Source organism: Anolis sagrei, chromosome 1 (assembly GCF_037176765.1).
Source record: "Anolis sagrei isolate rAnoSag1 chromosome 1, rAnoSag1.mat, whole genome shotgun sequence".
In the NCBI taxonomy this organism is placed as follows: domain Eukaryota; kingdom Metazoa; phylum Chordata; class Lepidosauria; order Squamata; family Dactyloidae; genus Anolis; species Anolis sagrei.
Window position 1 is genome coordinate 243,162,546 of NC_090021.1, and position 22,634 is coordinate 243,185,179.

The following is a 22,634-nucleotide window of genomic DNA, read 5'->3' on the forward strand; positions in this document are numbered from 1 at the left end:
GCCAAAATCCCATTGGCTTTTTTTTTTTTTTTGCTGCAGCATCACATAGTTGGCGCATGTTTAACTTGTTGTCCAGGGGGACCCCAAGAACTTTTTCACAGGTACTGCTCTCGAGGCAGGCATCTGCCCCCTTCCTGTATCTTTGCATTTCATTTTTTCTGCCTAAGTGGAGTATCTTGCATTTGTCTCAGCTGAACTTCATTTTGTTAGTTTTGGCCAATCACCTCTCTAATCTGTTCCGATCCTTCTGAATTCTGCTCCTGTCTTCTGGAGTCTTGGCTATCCCTCGGTCTTGGTTGCACTTGACTCCGGGATGCGCAAGTCGGGGAAAGTTTCCAACGGGGCAGAGTTGCGTCCCTTCCGATGAGCGGCTGACCTTCGATGGGGAGAAGGGAGGCATCCTCTCCCCGTTCGCTCGCTCGCTCGCTCGCTCCCTCGGCGCCTGCCGCCATTGGCTGCGAGGCTCTCCGGCGGCGGGAGCAGCCACTGATGCTGATGGCAAAGAAAAGGTAATGGAGTGGGGCGGGGAGTGGGGCGGAGGTGCGGCGGGGATTGGCTGCCCGCGCCGTCAGTCGGAGCCAAGGGGGCCCCGCTCTTCCGCCGCTCCCGCTCGCCCTGAACAGCTCCCTCCTGGAGAGAAGGAGGAAGGCAGGCAGGCAGGCGGAGGAGGAGGAGGAGGAGGAGGAGGAGGAGGAGTGCGGGGGACCAGTAACCATGCCGCTGCTGCTGCTGCTATTGCTTCTGCCAGCCTCGCCGGCTCTTCCCTTGCTCCACTGAACGCGGGCTCGTCCCCGCTCCTGGGCATCCGCTTCCGAGGCAGAAAGTGAGAAGGAAGAGGCAAAGCGGAGGAAAAGGAGGAGGAGGAGGAGGAGGAGGAGGAAGGCATCTCCATCCAAGTGGACGAAGATCAGCCAAAGAGCCAGAGAGAGAGAGAGAGAGAGAAAGGCGCACGCACGCAAGGAAAGCAGGCAGGCAGGCAGGCAGGCTGGGTGCTTTGCGTGCGCAGCGGCAAAAGGGATTTAAAGAACCGCAGTGAGTGGCAAGAGGAGGGCAAGCAAAGGGATCCCAGACCTTCCCGAAGCACCACCCCAGGCGCCCAACCTTCCCAGCGCCAGGTAGACATGACCTCCACTGGCAAGGAAGGCAGCGGGGCTCAGCACGCACAATATGTGGGACCCTACCGCTTGGAGAAGACCCTGGGCAAAGGGCAGACAGGTGGGTGCTCCTCCCCAGGGAGGAAGTGGCGGCAGCTCCTTCGGCACGGGTGGAAAGGGGGGGGGCTTCCCCTGGTCTTTTGCGGTGGCCTCTGGGCAGAGGTGGTTGGACTTGAAGGTGGTTTATTTGTGGGCCGGTGCGCCTCTTCCAACCTCAACCCCAGCACCCCCGAACTTGGTCCTCTGGGGGGAGTCTGAGTGTTGTTTGGCCCCTCTTGGGTTGCTTTGTGTGGATCCTCCCGGAAAGGGGGTGGCCTTGTGGTGGCCGTCAAAGTGCAGGCGGGGAGGGGCGCCGGTGGGTCGGGCGCTGTTCCAGTGCACCACTTGGATGCCTTGCCTTTGCCTAGGTGGGGAAAGGGAGAAAGGACACCTCGCCTGGCTGAGGGACACACACGGCAGAGCCCGGAGACCGGGAGGAAGCGGGGAGCCACCAGCACCGCTTCATGACATCATGATGGAAAAGGGTGTAGCCCTTCAGGTGCAGTTGGTGGAGGTGCCAGGTGGTGTCTTGCTTGGGGAGAAGGTGTCCCTCAGCCTGCAGCCCGGTCCTCCCTCCTCCTCTGAAAAGCATTTCTAACACCATTGCAAGGGGGGGGGGAGTAGCTGGGAACAAGAAAACAGATCCCCGAAACCCTCCTCTAGATGGCTTGTTGTGTGTTTTCCGGCCTGTATGACTATGTTCCAGAAGCATTCTCTCCTGATGTTTCACCTGCATCTATGGCAGGGCATCCTCAGAAAGCCTTTGACAATACCTCCTCTAAATGTTTGACTTGTCTTCATCTCTGGGCCTTTCCACACAGCCCTGTATGTATCCCAGGATAGCAAGGCAGAAAATCCCACAATATCTGCTTTGAACTGGGTTATTTGAGTCCACACTCAGATAATGTGGGACTTTCTGCCTTGATATTCTGGGATATAGGGCTGTGTGGAAGGACTCTCAGTCATCTGAGGGCCCTTCTACACAGCCCTATAGCACAGAATATCAAGTCAGAAAATCCCACATTAACTGAGAGTGGACTCAGATAACCCAGTTTTGTGGGATTTTCCGCCTTGATATTCTCGGTTATATAGCTGTGTGGGAGGGCCCTGAGTCCACAGTTAGATAATGTGGAGGGTTTTGCCTTGACATTCCAGGATATAGCGCTGTGTGGAAGGGTCCTAAGTCCACTACAGTAGGCCGTTGCAGAAAAGGGACCACCTTACATTGACAGGAAGAAGGAGAGAGAGGGGGCCCTTCCACACAGCCCTATAGCCCAGAGTGTGGACTCAGATAACCCAGTTCAAAGCAGATATTGTGGGATTTTCTGCCTTGATATTCTGGGATATAAGGCTGTGTGGAAGCCCCCCCCCCCTCTCCTTCTTCCTGTCAATGTAAGGTGGTCCCTTTTCTGCAACGGCCTGCTGTAGTGGTTTGTTGTGGTTGCCTGAAAGGAACAATGGCAAGAAATCATCAAGGGGGAAATGTAGAGCTGGGAGCAGGTGCTTTTGCCCGGCCTGACATAATGAGATCCCCTCCGTGCATTCAAGTCTTGGAGTCGCTGGTTGTCTGCTTTGGTAGATTCACTTCAAGGACAGGAGAGCTGTGATTGCAAAGAGAGGAAAGAGCATTGCAAACATTTCCAATCTCTGCCCGGCAGTTTTTTTTCTTTTCATAGATTTCCACCTCTCTTTTGGTCCCAGGTGTAGGTAGGGGATTCTTGCCCGACCCCCAGGTTTCAATAGACAACCCTCAGAATGGATGGAAGGGGGCTGGGGCTTGGATGCACACACACACACACACACACACACACACACACCAAAGGCATCTTCTCCGGGGCTTCTGGGTGTGAAAGTGTTGCTCATTATGGTGGGACAATCAAACATGGTGCATTGTGTTCTGCTTTTGCTTTTTTTTCAAAGGCAGCCTAGCTAGCTTTGCCCATCTGTTGTCTAAAGGATTTAATAGGCGTTTCCATCTCCAGCTGCTGCCTCTGTTCTGCCTGTTTTCTTGCTGCCTTGCATGGCAGCAGCTCTGCAGTCCCTGCAATTTTCTTAGGGACGGAGTTGAAATCCAGATCTTTCTCTGAAAGGGGCCAAGCTTTTCTGCAATGATTGATTGCAAAAGCCCAGCTCCTTCATCCTCCCCCTTCAAGCCCCATAGCAACCGCTTGTAGATTTGAATGGTTATGAGGATGGCATCGCTTTAAAATGGAAAGCGACTTCTGTTTGTTTTATCCTCCTCCTCCTCCTCCTCCTCCGTGTACTGCAGTGGTTTAATGGATCTGCTCACCTTGATATTTCACAACGCTAAGTTTAATAAAAAGAAAAAAGGTTCTCCCCCAAGGCGCTTCACTGTGAAATATATCTTGATATGATATAAACAAGGAGCCACAGAAAAAAAAAGTCCTAGCAAAACGATTGCAGTGTCATAGGGAGCCAATGAAAATGCTGTATCCTCTACCCAGAGGTAATCCCTTGCCATATTGGCTGCTGACTATATAAGAGGCCATATCCTCATCACGGTTTTTGCTTTGTAATATCAGAAGTTTCCCCTCTCAGCCCAACTGTGTATGTTGCTGCAAATGAAGCACCATTTCAGCTATATTTCAGACTATTCCTGTGTGAGCTTCTTCAGAGGCAGATCCTACTGAGTTCAACAGAACTTACAGCTAAGTAAAGAGAGCAGAGAACTGCAGCCTTTGGGTCCAAAACACATAGTGTGGTATTATGCTCCGCCAGGGTTAGCTGTAATTTCCTCCTCCCCCTCCTTTGCTAATCTTCCTATCTTCCTCCTAAGTGATTAGAGAGGGAGGGAGAGAGTGTGTGTGTGTGTTTAGAGGTTTCCTGCTGCCTGCTTTTGGAGCTCTTTGAGAAGCTGAACTGGAGCAAAGATTCCTCTTAGTGATTTTACTTCTAACAAAGCATTTCTCAACCTGGGGGTCTCAAGGGGAAGATGTCAGAGAGGTTGCCAAAGACCCCCAGAAAACACAGTATTTTCTGTTAATCATGAGGGTTCTGTGTGGGAAGTTTTGCCCAATACTATAGTTTGTGGGGTTCAGAATGCTCTGTGATTGTAGGTGAACTATAAATCCCAGCAACTACAACTACCAAATGTCAAAGTCTATTCTTCCCGCAATCCACCAGTGTTCACATTTCAGCATATTGAGTATTTGTGCCAAGTTTGGTTCAGATCCATCATTGTTTGAGTCCATAGTGTTCTCTGGATGTTGGTGAACTACAACTCCCAAACTCAAGGTCAGTGCCCACCAAACCTTTCCAGTATTTTCTGTTGCTCGTGGGAGTTCTCTGTGCCAAGTTTGGTGCAATTCCATCATTGGTGGAATTCAGAATGCTCTGTGATTGTAGGCAAACTATAAATCCCAGCAACTACAACTCCCAAATGACAAAATCAACCCCCCAACCCCACCAGTATTCTAATTTGGGCATATTGGGTATTTGTGCCAAACTTGGTCCAGTGAAGGAAAATGATTCCTGCATAACAAATATCACATGACGATCCATAACAGTAGCAAAATCACAGTTATGAAGTAGCAATGAAAATAATGTTATGGTTGGGGGTCACCACAACATGAGGAACTGTATTAAGGGTTGTGGCATTAGGAAGGTTGAGAACCACTGTTCTAACCCTAGTTGGGCATCTGCTGTTTCTGGCCATATGCACATATTGCAGTGTGATAAAGAGGTACTAGTGAAAAGCTTTAAAGTGTTTCATCTTTCAGCAGCAACCTTCTTAGTATCTACTTGGGAGCAAGTTCTACTAAACTAAGTGAAACTATTCTAAAGAAAATATGCACAGAGGCAAGTAGGTGTGTCATCTGTAACCAGATTTAAGAAGAATCAGTCACAAAACTGAACTGTGCCGACTTTGTCCATTACCTCAGTGTTTCTTAAAGAGAAAGAAATGCTATGCTTTCGGTGTGGGAGAATTAGAATATTAAGATGCTGGAGATGGTACAGGCCTTGTTATGCTGAAGTGGCAGGTAATTCAATAAAGTTGCCCAGACATTCTGCAACTACAATAGTGCTGTAATGAATGAGATCATAGAATTAAGTGAGGGCAAAGTAGGGAAAGGAAAGTGTGCTTGTTGCTTTTTTCAAAGGTAATTTGTTCAAATGTAATATAGAAGATATTATCGGTAGGGAATTTGAACTTCAAAACTATTCTTATCCTTGTCTTAAGCAGAAGAAACTTTGGCTCAAAACCTATGTTTGTTAGGGAGCTGACTGTTACTCTCAGTTGTTTAAACTGGGATTGCACACCTGTTTTATTCAACAACAGTACTTTGGTTCTTCAGGTGTTTTGGCATTCTACACCCCGAAGCCCCTGCCAACTGATCCAGTGGCCAGGCATTTTGGGAGATGAAGCCCAAACCACCCAGAGGACCAAAGTTTGGGTACTGCTCCTGTACAATATATGCTGTGTTATGAGTTTTCCATGCTGTATGGCCATGTTCCAGAAGCATTATCTCCTGACATTTAACCTGCAGGCAAACACAGAGGTTCGGGTGACACATCAGGCTCTCAGGTGTCACCCGAACTTTTGACTAGCTGTCCTCAGTCTCCTCGAGGGTTTAAAAGGCTGGTGTTCCTAATGAGAATAAATCAAGAGCTGTTTGCAGACAAGACCCCTCTGGCTTCTGCAAAGCAACCCAGATGCTGTGTCTGTGCTATCAGTGGAAGCTGGTGACATCTGGTCCTGGATATGTAAAACTGACCTGGCAAAACATACTCAGGATGCATTTCAAAGGCCTGGGTGATGACTGTGCTGATTCTCATTCAAAGCAGGGGAAGCAAAGCTTGTCCTGAGGAGCCTCTAGAGCTGGCACATCAGGCTTGCAGAAAATGATTGATGTCACAAAGGGAGGATTATGGCCTCCTGCTTTCAAAAGCAAGAGGGGGGAACTGAGCAAAAGGCTGCAAAACATTTGCATGCAGCCTTTCCATAATATGGGCAGTGTGGCAAGAGCCGGGGGAAGAAATTCTTAATAATGCAGTGTAAGAATTCCATGCATGTATAATTAAATTAGGCTGCTGTAGTAAGACAATTGCCCGTTTGTTTTTGTATAAGGCAGAGTTCAAAGGGGTTCTACTATTGTTTCCTAAAACTGGACTTGTAGAATATGCATTTATAAGAGAGTGGGGAGGGAAGAGGCATGAAGTAATGTGATAATCTAATGATCATATTTGTGAAATTGTGTTACGAGGAAACATCTTTGAAAATACCCACAACAACAAATTGGATACAAAGGAATGGTTTGCATTTTGCTGAACTACACTGTTGCTTAGTTAATTATGGGAGGTTTGCACTGTAATTAACAGTAATGAACAAAAAGGATGTGCTTTTGTGTTTGCAGTAACACACCAGGAAACATTTGTTCTTGGATAACAGATTAAATGTGAAGACAGAAACACAAAAAATAAGATTTATTACCTAAGTGATACCAGTTTTGCTTAATTTGCTTGATATAATGTTTGCATGAAACAAACCTTTTAAATAATTTTACTTAAATTTAGTAATGGCTCTGTAATTCATTTTATCTTAATATCAACACATCTTCCAAGAAACAAAAGAAAGTAATGTGAATTGTCATGGTTTTTTCCTCTTGTGCTAGGAGCGAATTGAGAAACTGCAAGTCCCTTCTGGTATGAGGGAATTGGCTGTCTGCAAGGACGTTGCCCAGGGGACGCCCAGATGTTTTACCATTCTGTGGGAGGCTTCTCTCCTGCCCCTGTATGGGAAGGTAGAACTAAAAAATGGGAGCTCACCCTGCTCCCCAGATTCAAACCACTGACCTTTTGGTCAGAAGTCCTGCTGGCTCCATGACAATACAAGTTGTCATATGTTATGAGGTTATGCTAATTGAACTAGTGGGATATCCTATGGTAAACATTCATTCTGTGCCAGTAACACTACCATCTTACGGGAGTGGGGTTTCCTCCATGTTGTTTAAGTTGTTATTGACAGGCACCCTGATAATGCATCAGTGGCCAATTGGTTCTTTTTTATTTTGTATTTAAAAACTCTACTCAGAGGTGGATGGCATTGAAAACAATCTTCCTGAATCTAATCGAGATTCTAAACAAACTCTTTTGGAAGCTAACTCCATTGGGGTTAATTGAAACTGGTTCCAAGAAAGGGGTTTCCCATTTACTGGTTCGGTTTCACTATGAAACTTTGGGCATTGGATTCCACAAAATCAAATCCAGAGGTGGCTTCTGTGGCAGGAGCCAATTTTATCTCCATGTTGAGCCTCATCTGGGGGTTTTCAGATGGGAATAAAAAGTGACTCCAGGTCTGCTTCTACTTGTCGGGTTTTCAACTGATTTACAGGAGTTGTGGGGAGGATTGAGGAATGATGCAGGTTTTACTGTCACTTTAAGAAGTATTTGGGGGCACTTGGACTGTAATTTTTCACCTCACATCCATGGAAAATACAGACGTGGGGATCTGCAGATTAGAGGGCAGGCATTTTTTTCATCTCCCAATCTAATCCTGTATCGGCCTGGTTTTAGACCTTGTTATGGAACAGAAACTATGTCAAGTAGTTGGATGCCTTTTGCTGAGGACAGGCAGGGAAAGTGTGACTGTGTTGATTCTCCTCACCCCATCAGTGGTTTTCACTACTACCACCCCTACTATACTATGCTCTGTGGATGGACAGAGAAATGGAGATACTGTTTTGTGGTTGTTTCATTCTTTTATTTCACAGAGGATGCAAACTGTGGTGTTGGGGACAATTAGGTCCTTGGCTACAAAACCAAGGGGCAATTTTCTTGGGATCTAAATATGAGATGAGCCATATCAGCATGGATGGACAATGCCCTCTGCGAAAAGAAGAAAGAGAAGTTCCCATTTACCCTCCCTCCCCTGCTTGTCAAAGTGTATAAATGTCCTGTTTTGTCCTATTAGAATTATTCTGCAAGGATGAATCTTATCCTCTCTGTTAACTAACCTCTTCACAAAACTGTTCAAAGCAGTTTTGAAATGCAGGGTGAATCAGTATGGCAAGAAAACCCAAATATTGCTCTGATTATTATAAGATCTCAAAGCAAATGTAATAGTGGATGATGGGTTAGATTAGGGCTAACAAAATGAAGACAGAGATGTTAATGGTGGATGGTATGGAATCAGATTTGCACAATGATCTGGATGGGATTATCCTTTCTCTGAAGAAAAAGACGTATGATTTGAAGGTAAAAGATATCTAAACCCAAAAATACACAAAGGTGCTGTTTAGATTGACTTGCCAATTGTAGATAGGTAAAAGAGGTTTGCCTTTTTGAGGGAAGAGTGGGGCAGGGGGGAACCTCACAGAATTAAGTCCCTGTCCATCATCTCCTTATTAAAGTTCCACATGTTTGGAAAAAATTGAAATCTTCAAATCCAGGAAATGTATTCAGTGATAGTTGTATTGGCCATGCAGCAAAATCCAAAACCTTCAATACAGCAGTGTTTCTAGACCACTTGCTATTTAAAACCCGGACAAGCACTTTTTTCTTGCTCTTTTTGGTATACTAGTTTAAGAAATTGTCCTCTGTGATATGTAACAATTTGGTAATATATACGCCGTGGTTGGACTACATAAATCAGCTCTACATTGGGTTGCTTTGATAACTGTTTATAAAATAGGATGGCTGCAAATGTAAGAAGCATGCTTTTGAAACCTTCAACCTCAACATCCTCTTCTGATCCCATATTAGGAGATCCAATTGGAATTAGTTTCATATGTACTGGGAGGTGTGGTTACCCAATCATATTGCAGCTTGGGAAATATGCCAAGATATTTCAGTGACAGTACAAAATGTAGGAGGACAAGGCCTTTAAAAACCTAGATGGTTAAAGTCCAGGCTATTTGACCGACCACATCCCCTAGTGTGAACCTGCCCAGGCTCTGAGATCTTCAGGAGAGACTCTACTTTTGTTCCCACCTCCATCTCAAGCTCAGTTGGTGGAAACGAGAGAGTGGTCTTCTCAGTGGCTGCCTCTCAATTTTGGAACTCCCTTCTTCCCAGGGAAGTCAGAATGGCCCCCTTCTTGTTGTCCTTCCAGTGGTGGGCTAAAATGGTTTTATTCAGGGAGGCTTTTAAAGAAGGTGTTTAAGACCATCAAGGGCTGCTTTGATTTTGTGATGTCATTTTATATGCTTTTATGCTTTTAACCTGTATTGTTTTAATACTTACGTTGTTTAATACTTTTTAAATATTTCTATATTTTAAGTTGTATTGAAATGTTTTTAGTTGTGAGCTGCTTTGAGTCTCTGTATAGAGAAAAATGTAGGATACAAATAAACTTAATACTACTACTGCTACTGCTACTACTACTACTAATAATAATATTGCCTACTGATCTTGTGCTGTTGCTGGTTGCTGTCCTCCTAGACAGATCTAATGGGCTCCCACTCTGGTTAGTGGGTGCAAGAAGCAGTCAGATGCCTCACTCTGGAGCAGTTGTTGTCAAACTGTGTGTCTCCAGGTGTTTTGGCCTACAACTCCCAGAAATCTCAGTCAGTTTACCAGCTGGTAGGATTTCTGGGTGTTGAAAACCAAAACATCTGGGGACCCACAAGTTGAGAATCACTGCAAGTCTGGAGGTATTAATCATGGAGATAGCCTGTGTGCATGTTGTTGATGGAAAACTTCTCCCATAATGCATCAGTTTGAGAAAGAATCCTTTAGAGTAATATACTTTATTTAGGACTGGGCATCACTCTGAGAACAGGACAGGGTGCTTTTTACAGCCAATGCATCTCTTTATATTGATCATTTGCTGGTTCCTTTGGTTTCAGGCCACTCCCTAAAAATGAGAGATCAAGCAGGTAGCTCCTTTGGAAAACCCTACAATTCTGTTGTATCCTCACTTTCTAAAGCACCCACCACAGTTTTCCTTGTAGCAGTGGTGTGAACTCATTATGGCAGGGAGATAGCACAGTTTGCTCCTACTTCACATGCTCAGGCAGGCTCCTCACGGTGCCTCATGGGAGAAAAGGCCCTGCGATGTTAGATTCAAGGGCTTTGGGATGATAGGACCAATCCCATATAATTTCTAAATCTCAGGAAGTTCATCAGTGTATATAACTTTGGGGATGTGACTCTAGCATGTTCTAAAACTCCCTTGTTGATTAATAGCTTCTCTGAAAAATAAAACAAAAACAAATGAGCTTGTACAGAGCTTTGAAAGTGTCACTGCTTTAAAGATATGTGAATAGAATGCTTACATTAGATGTGAAAATAAAACAACATATATGCTTTTCAAGAGAAGAATATTTTCAGAAGCTACAACTCCTTCTGACATCAAGAATTTTATGATATGTTGAGGCAGATTTTAAAACATCCCAAATTCCAATTAAATCATATTAGAGATAAAAAGGAAAATACTAATTATAGTTCAAAACAGCAAAAGGAATGCTCACATTTTCTGGGAGCAAACACACTACTTGTTTTTTCTTACATTGATAGATGAGTGGGATTATATTGCTATTTATATACCCAAAACATAGACATTACCAGGGTTACAGAAATAGCAATTCAATAAATATGCTTTTTACATTATGACAGCTTTTTTTATCTGTCTCCCTTTACCATTTTGGTTATTCTTGATTGGCTATCATGTAAACCAATATGATCATGAACTAAAATGGACCACAGTGTAATCCATAATGATTGTTAGAGGATAACAGCAGTTTGCACATGTTGTCGGTAACAATTGGTAACACTACATGGATAAGTTGAAGTGGGAAATTACTGTTAATGTTGTGGAAAGGCTGTTTATTAGGATGATAAGGAGAGACCAAATGTTTATTAGTAGAAGTATTAACCACTTAGAACTGAAATCTGAATGTTCTAGTTGAATCACCCTTATGTTTTCTTATTGAGATCTTGACTTTTAAAAATATTTTAAAATTCTCCTCATATGTAGTGAATGTAATGTCATAAAAATGATGGTCCTAAATGTGTTACAGATCTAAAATACTAGTTGCACAATGGAGATATGAAATAATATAGAGCATTTCATTCATTTTTTTCTATTTCTGATTCAAATCTTCCTATATTCATGAAGCTGTAGCCAAAAATAGCAGTTCCACAAGTAGGGGACATTGAGTGAATTAGGGCAATCTTTGCATACACAGATGTCCATAAAACCTTGTGGAGAAGAATTGTAGGCAAAGGATTCCAAACCAGCTCCATATGAATTCAGTGCCACAAAATCCTGTGTAGCTGACTGTGGAAAAGAGGGATGGGGGACCTTGGCAAGTCAGTTGTAGAAAAAGTAGAATGGAAATACAAAAGAAAGAAAAATGTATAAATGTAAAAAGTGTCATGAACCATCTCTTTCACACTTGAGATTTTGAATATTGTCATGAAATAAGTAACAGCAGGAAATGGGAGATGTTCAGGTAGCTGGGACTGGCACAGTTGTGTCCACCTTGCAATATTCCACCCCAGCCAAGAAAACTTTTAATGCTGCTGTAAAACCAAAACAGTTAGGTGAAGATTGAGAATGCCCAATGGGCATAGAATGCTGGCTATTGGGGGGGGGGGGGAAGGGAAAATTCTGGTAGGGAGGCAAAATGTTGTCATGAGCCATGCTGTAATTTTGTAATGACAGCAAATAAACTGAGTGGAGGGATAGCATAAGAAGCCAAAATGAAAAGAAGTGTTACGAAATTGTCCAAGAAAATTACCGAAGAATGTTGTAAATTGGACTATTCTGAAGTGCTCCAAAGATTTTTGTTGGAAAACTGGAGCCATTCACTTGAAATAATCTGTTCAAACCAATTTTAGTGGTAGATCAGTACACTAAGAATTGTAAGGAAGGTGACTTCAGCAGTATACAGTCAGGACCTAATTGATTGTGTCCAAAAGTATGCCGCCTAGCCCAGGAATCTTGAGAATAGTTGTGAAATCTATATGTGTGATTCTAGTGGCTAGCTAGCTGGCTGGTAAAAACTGATATGAAAATATAGCAGGCCAAGGGAACTAACTGTTCCAGGCAAGAGTAAAGGCCTCCCTCCCAGAGTTTTTCCTCCTTTTGCATGTCTATTAAACTTGTATCAAAGGTGAGCAAAGGTGGGGAAATGGTGGCCATATATATGAATAGCAGTACTTTTCAGAATTCATTCTATGGCTGTTAAATAAATGGAAGTTCCTTGAACTTAGCTTTAAATTGGCTTCTCTGGGAAGAGAAGCTTTATTTAATTCCAGGCAAGTTGTCTATAGTGTTGCATTGTTCTCCCCTGTGGATTGGTGAATTGTAAACAATGCAGTAGCCTTTAAAACAATTTTAAATAAATAAATAAAAAGAGCCCACACCTTATTATTCCATATGTACATGTACAACATTATTGTACTATTGAGGACAATATATGGAGATACTCTCTGGGTTGGGACCATTCATAGACTGCGGGAAGAGTGCAGTATGCTGACTGAGAGCCTGTGCTTTATATTGCTGTGGAAACACAAGTCAACACATTTCTCTTCTAAAAGAATAATAATGGATTCTCCCTCCCTCGCACAGAACAGTGACTCATGATTCCAGATAATTTGTTCAATGAAGTTAAATTTTCTTTCTTACATGGAACATTGAGAACCAGATGTTGGTTTTCTCAGTGTTATTTGTAATCTGAATGTATTTACCACTCTCTCCCACTCCACCCCACCTTCTGTAGACTGATTCTGGTGCATTTCTATCCACTGTACAATTGTGAGCAGCCTCATGATTTGTATGTTACCTGATGTGACATTGCTTTATCATTTGGTTGGTTGAGCATTGAGGTGGCTCCTGCACTTTAGTTTCATATACACTGGCTGCATTCCAGAGACTGTTAGAGAAGGAGAGGACTGTGTGCTCATGTATCTTGGATAATAAAGACCTGTTGGTGGGGGAAAGAGGAGTTTGAATTCATCATCCTATCTAATTTCCCCAACAAACTGATGGGTTCTGTCAAAGATAATTGCATCTGTTTGGATTTAACTACAGTGTGGATGAACTCAGGCCAAGCCTGTAGTTCTGGTTGTTTTGGATTTCCTCCCCCAACCCATCAAAGACTTTTTGGTTCAGTGGCAAAGCTCTGGCTTTTGATACACAGTTTAGTTCATGAGATGAACATCTCCAGTTAAAGGGTGTGAGATCTCAGTGGTGGAAATAAAGTCTACCCAGTTCTTTAAACCGGACAGGAGAAACTGTTTCCTCCAGATATTCTCAAAACTCAAGTTTTTATCGTCCATAGTTGGCCAGTAGTAAGGCATGATAGGAGCCATAGGTCTTCAAAATTTGGAGCATCCCATCCTTGAGTTAGAAAAAGCTACTCCTAGTTGGAACAGACAGCACTTTATGGACTAAATGCACCTACTAATCCCAGTTAGAGTAGAGCCACTAAATCAGTAGGAATCTGGAAATGCAACACTTATGTAGTCCCATTGATTCAGTGGGTCTACTTGATTGAGGCTAATAATTGCATTATTCCAATGTTAATTTGTCTGTGTTCTTCTTATATTCATACTCCCAATATGACAAAGACATTAATTCATGGCTGCTTTTTTCTAGATACAGCCTTTATTTAATTCGATAACTAAATTGATGTATTTTTGTACTCTATGCTACTGAAAAGTAAATCATAAAGGGTCAGTCACAAAACTAGAAAATTAATATTTAATATACGCATTTATTCATATCAATATTCATCAAATTTTTGCAGTTTTTTATATTGTAAGTTTCCTTGTATTGATTTGGTTATGACTCTTTGGTCTGTGACTTTAAAATCATGAATAATTGGTATATGATTTAACTGTAATGGTTAAATGTGACAGTTTTATCTATTTTTGCTTTTACATGATTCAGATACACAAACTATAATGACAGAAATTCATGTCTGTGCCTGGCCTAAGTCCAATGAATCACATGTGTATCCTAGAATTGGTTTCAAAGGAAACCTAATTCACAAAATGTGTACAAGGCATATACATATATTGTCATGTCTTTTGTTATCATCGCAACCACATTACTACTATGAATTTGAATTACATCCTCCTTTTCTCCCATGATTGGGATTCAAAGCAGTTCATTACATTCTTAAAACAGAAATAAAAACAGACGTAGGTTAGTAGAGATTAAAACAGGACAAAAAGTTATAATAAAATATAATTAAGCAATAAATAGTGTCAATATCATATTTAGTTAAAAATTGAAAAGTATATTAAACAACAGCAGCAGTCTTAAAATGACCTTCTCGAAGCAGACAGTTCAGTTGCTAGAGATTTGTCTGAATGAAAAGAACTTTGTCTGTGGTTGGAAGAATAACAGGGAAGTCCCTTGCTTCATTTAACAATGAGTTTCATAGTTTAGGAGCAGTCACGAGAAGGTGATTTATTAAGTTCTCAACAAACATAAATATTGCAGAGATTGGGTAACCTTATGTGGGAAAATTTGGTCTTTTAGGTAGCCTAGACCCAGTCCTTTATATGTATCATAGTTAGCTAGTGTTAGCTACAAATATGCTGCTACATTGTGAAAGGGTTCCTATATCATCCCACATATTTTCAAATCCAAAAAAACAATAATGGAAAAATGAGTTAAAGATGCTAATACAATGCTTTCTAAGATTAGAATATTGTGCAGAGATGAAACTATCAAAATGTATCAAATTGCTTCAGTACAGGGTTTGGAAAATTGCATTTTATAGCACAATATTCACATCCTTAGCATGTTTTCCCCCCTGTTCCTGTAAATTTTGTTCATCTGGATTTAGTACATTTTGGAAACAGACTCCATATATAGGCTTGGTTTCTGTTAATGAAAGCAAACTGACCCATTAAGATGGTGCAGTTCATGATTCAGTATTGGTCATGTGCAAAAATACAAAGGACATACTTCTTTTGTGGTTTTGATATGTGTACATATTTAGTCAGGTATAATAATTCAATGTGAATTGGAGCATGCCTGAATACCTGTTGGCTGAGGGACACAGAGAGGGGTGTGAAGGGGAGAAAAGAGGGGAAGATGGTGGGCAAAAGAGAAGATGTGTGGCAGTCACAGAGGCACATGATGACTCTAGGGACTCACACTGCCACCACACACCTCCATTCGGTGTAAAGTAGCAGTAGGAGAGACATCCAAGTTCATTCATTCATTCACTCATCCACTTAGTTCAGGCAGGGTGTGCCAGCACCTTTTCCAGGGCCAGCTCTAAGGCTCAGTTCCCGAGGATGTGTGGAAGTGCAACACTCCTGGCTACTGCTGACTTGCTGCTTGGGTTGAAGTTGGATGGAGTGTCCTCAGGCTCATAATCAGACCATGAGGAAAGAAAAAGAAAAAAGGAAAGAAAAGGGAGAAAAAAGGGCTCTCACGGAGAGAGGGGAAGAGACAGTGTGTCACCCCCTGTGATGTTACTTGGTGCAAGCTACACCCCCTGTACCCTAATAGGGTTGCCATTGGATCCAAGGGTTAGTTGACATAGTTTCCAGAGTGTACGTTTAGACTTAAATTTCCTGACTCTTAGTGAAGTATGTATGGTAGATTTTGCAGTTTTGACACTATCAGGTGATTAAGGAAAACAACAAAAAGAAAACCCACCTCTGTTTATTTCCCTGTCTTCTATATTTGTACTTCAAACAACATGTTAGGATTGCAGGTATGATTCTATTTTCAATTAAGTGTTTCATTTTTTATTTACTTAACTTTTCAGAGGTTAGTAGAAAACTATTTTCAGACATCCATTTAGTAAATGTGCTTCTAGTTGCCTGCACAATTTATCAACAACGGCCTTCCTATCTCCTGAGGCTCTGGCCATTTGTAACACTACAGTTTTGCAGCACAAGCTTTCATAGAAGTAAAAAATGAATATATGTTTTGTGTGCATTTCAGTCCTGTGATACAAACTCATTTAAGAGGCAGCAGCTTAGCAGGTTTGCTTTGGCATGCCCATGAATGCTCACATAAGCCCATTTCACCAGAAAGTTAATAAAAATGCTTTTTGATTGGCATATATATAAAGAAAGTTCAGAAGCTGTCTGCATGTAGGCTATGAAATGCCAGCAGAAATGTGATTTCTAATCTATCGGTATGTAACTAATGAGAAATCAACAGTTTGAATGGTGGAATCTTCCTACCAGTGTTAGGATTTTTATTGTTAAGGGAAGAAATTCATAGTCTCAAATACAAACTACAAAATAAATTAGACCATTATATATTTTTGAGTAATCACTAATATAAGTGACAGAACATGCAAACCGCTGTATACTAAATGACATCACTGTTCTGGCTAGCTAGTACTACCTGCTGGGTTGGGAGTATTTCGCTGTCCAGGTGACTTGACTTACATCTCCCAGCAGGCCAACACTGTTTTGCAGTGGCTCTGGTCCTTCCTGGAGGGCCGTTCCCAGAAGGTGTTGTTGGGGGACACCTGCTTGGCTCCACAACTATTGTCTTGTGGGGTCCCACAGGGGCTCAGTATTGTCCCCCATATTCTTTAACATCTACATTAAGCCATTGGGAGAGATCATCTGGAGTTTTGGAATTTGTTGTCATTTGTATGCTTATGATGTACAAATCTATCACTCTTTTCCATCTGCTACTAGGGAGGCTGTTCAGGTAGACAGTCTGGATGGGGTTACACTCCCCATGAAGGTGCAGGTTCGCAGCTTGGGAGTGATCCTGGGCTCATCACTGAGCCTGGAACCCCAGGTTTCAGTGGTGGCCAGGGGAGCTTTTGCACAATTACAGCCAGTTCCGCCCATACCTTGAGAAGTCTGACTTGGCCACGGTGGTCCATGCTCTTGTTACATCGAGAATAGACAACTGCAATGTGCTCTATGTGGAGTTGCCTTTAAAGACTGCTCAGAAGCTTCAAGTGATCCAATGGGCGGCATCCAGGTTTCTCACTGGAGCTGCATACAGAGAGCACACAACTCCCCTGTTATGCAAGCTCCACTGGCTGCCAGACTGCTACTGAGCACAATTCAAAGTGCTGGCTTTAGCTACAACATCCTAAACAGTTCTAGCCCAGCTTACCTGTCCAAATGTATCTCCCTCTATGAATCATCGTGGAGGTTAAGATCTTCTGGGGAGGCCCTGCTCTCGGTCCCACCTGCTTCGCAAGTGCGATTGATGGAGATGAGAAATAGGGCCTTCTCAGTGGTGGCTCCTCGAATCTGGAACTCTCTCACCAGTGAGATTAGATCAGTGCCCTCCCTCCTGGCCTTTAGAAAGAGAACAAAGACATGGTTATGGAACCAATCTTTTGACTAGTAAAGTAACTCAGTGCAAGAAGTAAGTATGGAATATGTGTAATCGACATCTGGAATGGCCTGGTCTATGAGTTTGGATCATGTGATTTTAATGTTTTTATTAGGTGTTTTAATTTTTATACTTCATGTTTAAATATCCTATTATTTTATGTTGTTTAATTTGTGATTTGGTTTATGTATGTAAGGCATTGAATTTTGCCGTTATTTTTGTAAACAGCTTTGAGTCCTGTCCCCCCTCCCCAGGGGTGAGAAAAGCGGCATATAAATATTGTAAATAAATAAATAAATAAACACAGTAGAGTCAATGGTAAAGCACTAAGAAAACTGAAGGCTGAAACATTTGAAGGACCAAGATTTACATAATCTGCACTAAATATATTGTACAATACTTGTAGGTACATGTCTATAGTTTCAAGCAGTAGCCCATCCTTACAGGATGCCAGAGACTGCATTTTCCTGCCTTCAAAGCATGTGCTCTAGCACCAGCTCTGCTGCCATGGTCTAATGCAATTTTAATTATGACCACCAATGTCATCTTCAAAAGCAAATGTAAGGTTGCCACAGTGAGGTCACATGGTGGTGATTTTCCCGTTTCACTTTTCTAGATGCAGTTCAATGGGGATGTCAGAACAAATCACCAAAGAAACTGACATGTTTGTATTCTGTCTGATTAAAAGAAAATTATCTCTCACATTCATCATTGTGGGATTAAATAAATGTGTGTAAGTAGCAAGGGAAAGTATGTGATAGTAGTCACACAGCAGAATTGCATGTTGCAGTGTTTCAATACTCTGAGATACTCTTTCCTTGCTCACTCCTAACACTTATATTTAGGAGTGTTCTCACATCCCTCCACTAAAAGCCCCTCCACCACTCCTTAAACTAGGGATCTGCATTGCTTTCATACACCTGTCTAGTTCCATAAAGGCTGAATGAAGTTTTATAAATGTCTGCAGTGTATGTACACCAGAAATGGGCATCACTCACATATCTTGCAACTGTCCTAATTTGACAGGGACAATCCAATTAACCTTATGTCATCCCATCTTTGAATACATTTTAAATATCCCAGTTTCTTCCCACTCCTCCCACTTTCTCACCTTTATCTTCAGCATACTCAGTTGCTGTGCAAAAATACAGTAGTTTGTGCACAACTCAGGAATGGAGAGAGGAAAGGAGGTGGCAGAATCTTTCCCATGCTTTTAGGATCAGGAAAAAGCAACCAGTGTGGCTTCTCCTAGCTTGAGGATTCTTCCTTGTTAATGACGTTTGCAGTCCTGACCACATTCTGATGTTATTTGGCCACATGTGTTCGGTGTATGCAGTTTCTGAAACTCATCGTTTTGGCCCAGAAATTATTTGAGAATCCTAGTTGTTCATGATCACTTTTTAGGACCAGAAGAATTCTATTAGATTTGTAGAAAATGATATTTTCTACACAAACCAATAATTCAGTAGGGAATCAGACCTTCCTCTTTTGTTCTCATTGTCATTTTAGATATGTGATGTATCATAAGTTTGATATCAGAAACTAACCAGTAAGTGAAAAGAAAGTACCGTAACATCATTATTTCTGCAGCATCTTATGCTGCAGAAATAATGATATTACTCTCTTGCTTTCAGAGAGAGTATAAGAAGATAACATAATTCTCATCCAAAGACTACATCAGGTTCTCATATAAGAGATCAGTTTCCAAATTATATTGTTGAAAATACCATTTTGATTATGCAAAGTATCTCTTTTTAAAGTCTTATTTACTTAACTCTAAATGCTCACTGCCTGCCTGCCTTAAAGCATTATTAATCATTAACAAGTTTTCATGGAGAACTAAGTCTTGTAGTTACGCTGTCAAAGACTTATTACAGTTTGATCTGAGAAATAGAAAATCAGCAATTCTATTAGTCTCTTTTGTCAAAGGCCGTAGGTAACTCAGTAGAACAACTGAGTTCAATGAGTTCCAATAACATGTCCTTTGTGTCTTTCATTCATGTTGCTGGTAGGCAATTTCTTTACACCAAATTCTGGTACTTGTTCTTTCATCTCCCAAACTCTTAAGGTCCAAAGGGTTTGGCTGTAATGAATATCCCAACTTAGTCTGGAACCCTGGCAGTGAATGTTTTTTTTTTCTACTGTGTTCCCAGTTCCAATGGATCCAAAGTAAAATGCCTTCGTTTACTTTCCTGAATTAACTGATACTAATGATAATTATGGGTATCTCCCCTTGTGCTCAGAGAGAGTATAGGAAGATAACATAATTCTTGCTTTCACTTTCTTTCTGTCCTCAGCTTTAATGTTCCCCTTACATTTCATGTGTTCTGTTTTTAGAAGTAGCATAGCCTTACTGTAGTCAATGCCCACATGTGGTATCCTCTTTTCCCTTCCATCTCTGGGATCGCTTTCACATGACATTCCAATTATACTCCCAATTTGTTGTATTATCTCAATAAAGTTCAATTTTTTAAAAGCTCTGATCTCGCATCTGTTGCTTCCTAAATCCATTATGCAGGTGCACTTTGGTCTTGATTAAAGGATCAGAAAAGATTCCCATTGTATTCTTCTGTATTTGGGAAATGCAGTTGTTTCTGGGCCTGCTCTGCCAGAATGACAGCAGACTGTTCTCCAGCTGAATAGGGGAAGAATCATAGCAAGAAACAGTTCACTTTGTATATTTGATCTAAATTACCCCCACCAGTTTATGCTTCAGAAAGACTTATTCTTAAACACAGAAAAGCAGTTTGCAGATATATATAAACATTGCTTGAGCAATCATGCTAACACAAGTATGCCTAAGAATTTCAGCAACTCTGTTCTGCCAGCCTTCTTTTCCCTAACAAAATGACATTTCCTTTAAAACTGGAAGGAAAGAACTCAGGTAGACACTTTGGAGAGCTGGTGCCATTTAAGGTGGACCAAAGATGGGAATCATATGGTCCTTGAGTGTATTCCATGTGCCCCTTGTCTTCCAAGACTTCAATCAAACTCCCAAAATGTCTGCCATCTCCAAAAATAAAACAAAACCCCACGCGAAACCCAGCCAAAATCCCACATCTGTCAAGGGAGGAGCCCCCGGTGGCACAATGGATTAAACCCTTGGTTTGAATCCAGTGAGCAGGGTGAGCTCCCATCTGTCACCTCTAGCTTCTCATGTGGGGACATGAGAGAAACCTTCCACAGGATGGTAAAACATCCAGGCATCCCCTGGGCAATGTCCCTGCAGATGGCCACTTCTATCACACCAGAAGCAACTTTCAGTTTCTCAAGTTGCTCCTGACATGAAAAAAAATCTGTCAGGGGCCTAAAACTATCCAGAACAGTTTTGAAGGCATCCCTAAACAGCAGAGTTCAAGCCCCAAAAGTGACTGGAAGTGATGTGATGTGACATTCAGTCTCCCAAAATGGCAGTCACAGCAATGCAGCTCTCCTGGTCTTGGAAGATCCCCAGATGGCCTTTCAGATACAGCATACCCACCCTGGATAATACTAGGCTTAATGTAGTAAAGCACTGATTCAATCAATATAAGGTAGTTTCAGACACCATTTTACATGTAGCAGAGTCCTTCAGCAAGTAATATTATGGTTGATCTATACCGCTTCTTTCCTTACTTTTCATTGTGATTTATGACCCCAGGTCCAGATAGGATAACATGGAGAGATGGTTTTCACATGAATGCTTCATTATGGAATTCACTTTCTCTGGAGAGCCTCCAAAGTTTATGATATAACATTTCTGTAAATGCTGTTGTACTAGTTTGGGCAGTCCAGTTCTTGAATTTCAGTTGTTTGAATTATTCACTTTTTAGTTTTATAACACATTTTCTTTTAATGAACATTTTAAACACTCTGTCAGCTTTATTGAATGGCTGTTTTAATCTCTCTTATCCTCTTCATGCTGGGTCAGCTTAGAAAGCAAACGGCATTAATACACTAAGTAAGGCATTGGCTCCTTTTAACCCGTATATCCTTCTGACAAAAGGCAGACGCAAGTGGCTTGTTCTCCTCTTCTCTCTTTTGCCATAAAGTATTAACAATAGGCTTGGTGCCCTTGCTGCAAGTGCTTTGAGAACCTGAACTGTTTGTGTTTGCTTTAAGTTTGTATTTCTTTCCCCACCACAAGGAAGTCTGGGAACTATGTGGACATGCAGCTCTAAGCTATGGAGCCCCTGGTGGTGCAGTGGGTTAAACCCCTGTGCCGGAAGGACTGAAGACCGACAGGTCGCAGGTTCGAATCCGGGGAGAGGCGAATGAGCTCCCTCTATCAGCTCCTCATACGGGGACATGAGAGAAGCCTCCCACAAGGATGATAAAAACATTAAAAATCATCCGGGCGTCCCCTGGGCAACGTCCTTGCAGACGGACAATTCTCTCACACCAGAAGCAACTTGCAGTTTCTCAAGTCATTCCTGACACGACAAAAAAAAAAAAAAAAAAAAAAGCATTGCCTGATGGCCAAAAGTAGTATATTGCTATATTAATTACATGGATCTTTTAACTGATTCTATTTTAATAGAGGTTGTTTTATCCAATATATATACCTGGATTATTGTTTTCATGTTGATGTATTTTATTTTATGTATTACGTATTTTATTTATGGCATCTTTGTGTGCAATTATGTAAGCCACCTCGGGATACAAATAAATAAATAATAATTAATTATTAAATAAATAAATAATTATTATGAGAGAAACCCACCACCATTTCAGCTTTGTCACACCTTAATTTGGCGTTTGTTATATAACAGCCCAAAGAGGCATGGGCTTCCCTTACTGCCACAGGATTTCCCTGACTGAGCTGTGAGATGACATTTCCATCTGTTTCAACATTCTGGACCAGAGCAGTGGCAGAAGAATATGTTTCTTTTGTTAGCAGAGTGATATCCAGCCCCAAGGGAAGTAGGAGAGGCAGAAACAGGAGGGGAGAAAAGTTGTCCTTGCTATGTTTGTGCTGTCTTTGGATCATCACAACAACAGAGTCTGTATATGTGTGTGTTCTGTAGGCACGGCTGTATAATTATAGTCACACAAAGACAAAGCTCAGTATTATTTTCAGACTTGGCAGTGACACACTTTGTAACCCAGTTAAATACAACCACTTGTTTAGATAAAAAGGGCATGGCCATGAGTATGCAGCTTTGGAGAAGCTTTAGGCTTTGCAGATCACAACTGTTGAAACTGTTTTT

General features: G+C 41.8%; 1 protein-coding gene across 18 annotated transcripts in view; it reads left to right on the plus strand.

Moving 5' to 3' along the window:
- The first annotated feature begins 654 nt into the window (after positions 1 to 654).
- BRSK2 (BR serine/threonine kinase 2) overlaps positions 655 to 22,634 on the plus strand; it is a 477,737-nt gene continuing 455,757 nt past the window's right edge. For 5 of the 18 annotated variants that reach the window (XM_060768843.2, XM_060768877.2, XM_060768852.2 and 2 more), the window contains exon 1: positions 655 to 1,215. In XM_060768843.2, the coding sequence (XP_060624826.2) occupies positions 1,122 to 1,215 (94 nt within the window). In that variant the 5' untranslated portion in view covers positions 655 to 1,121. The remainder of the gene's footprint in view (positions 1,216 to 22,634) is intronic. The other 13 variants (XM_060768868.2, XM_060768912.2, XM_060768860.2 and 10 more) reach the window with 5 other exon arrangements.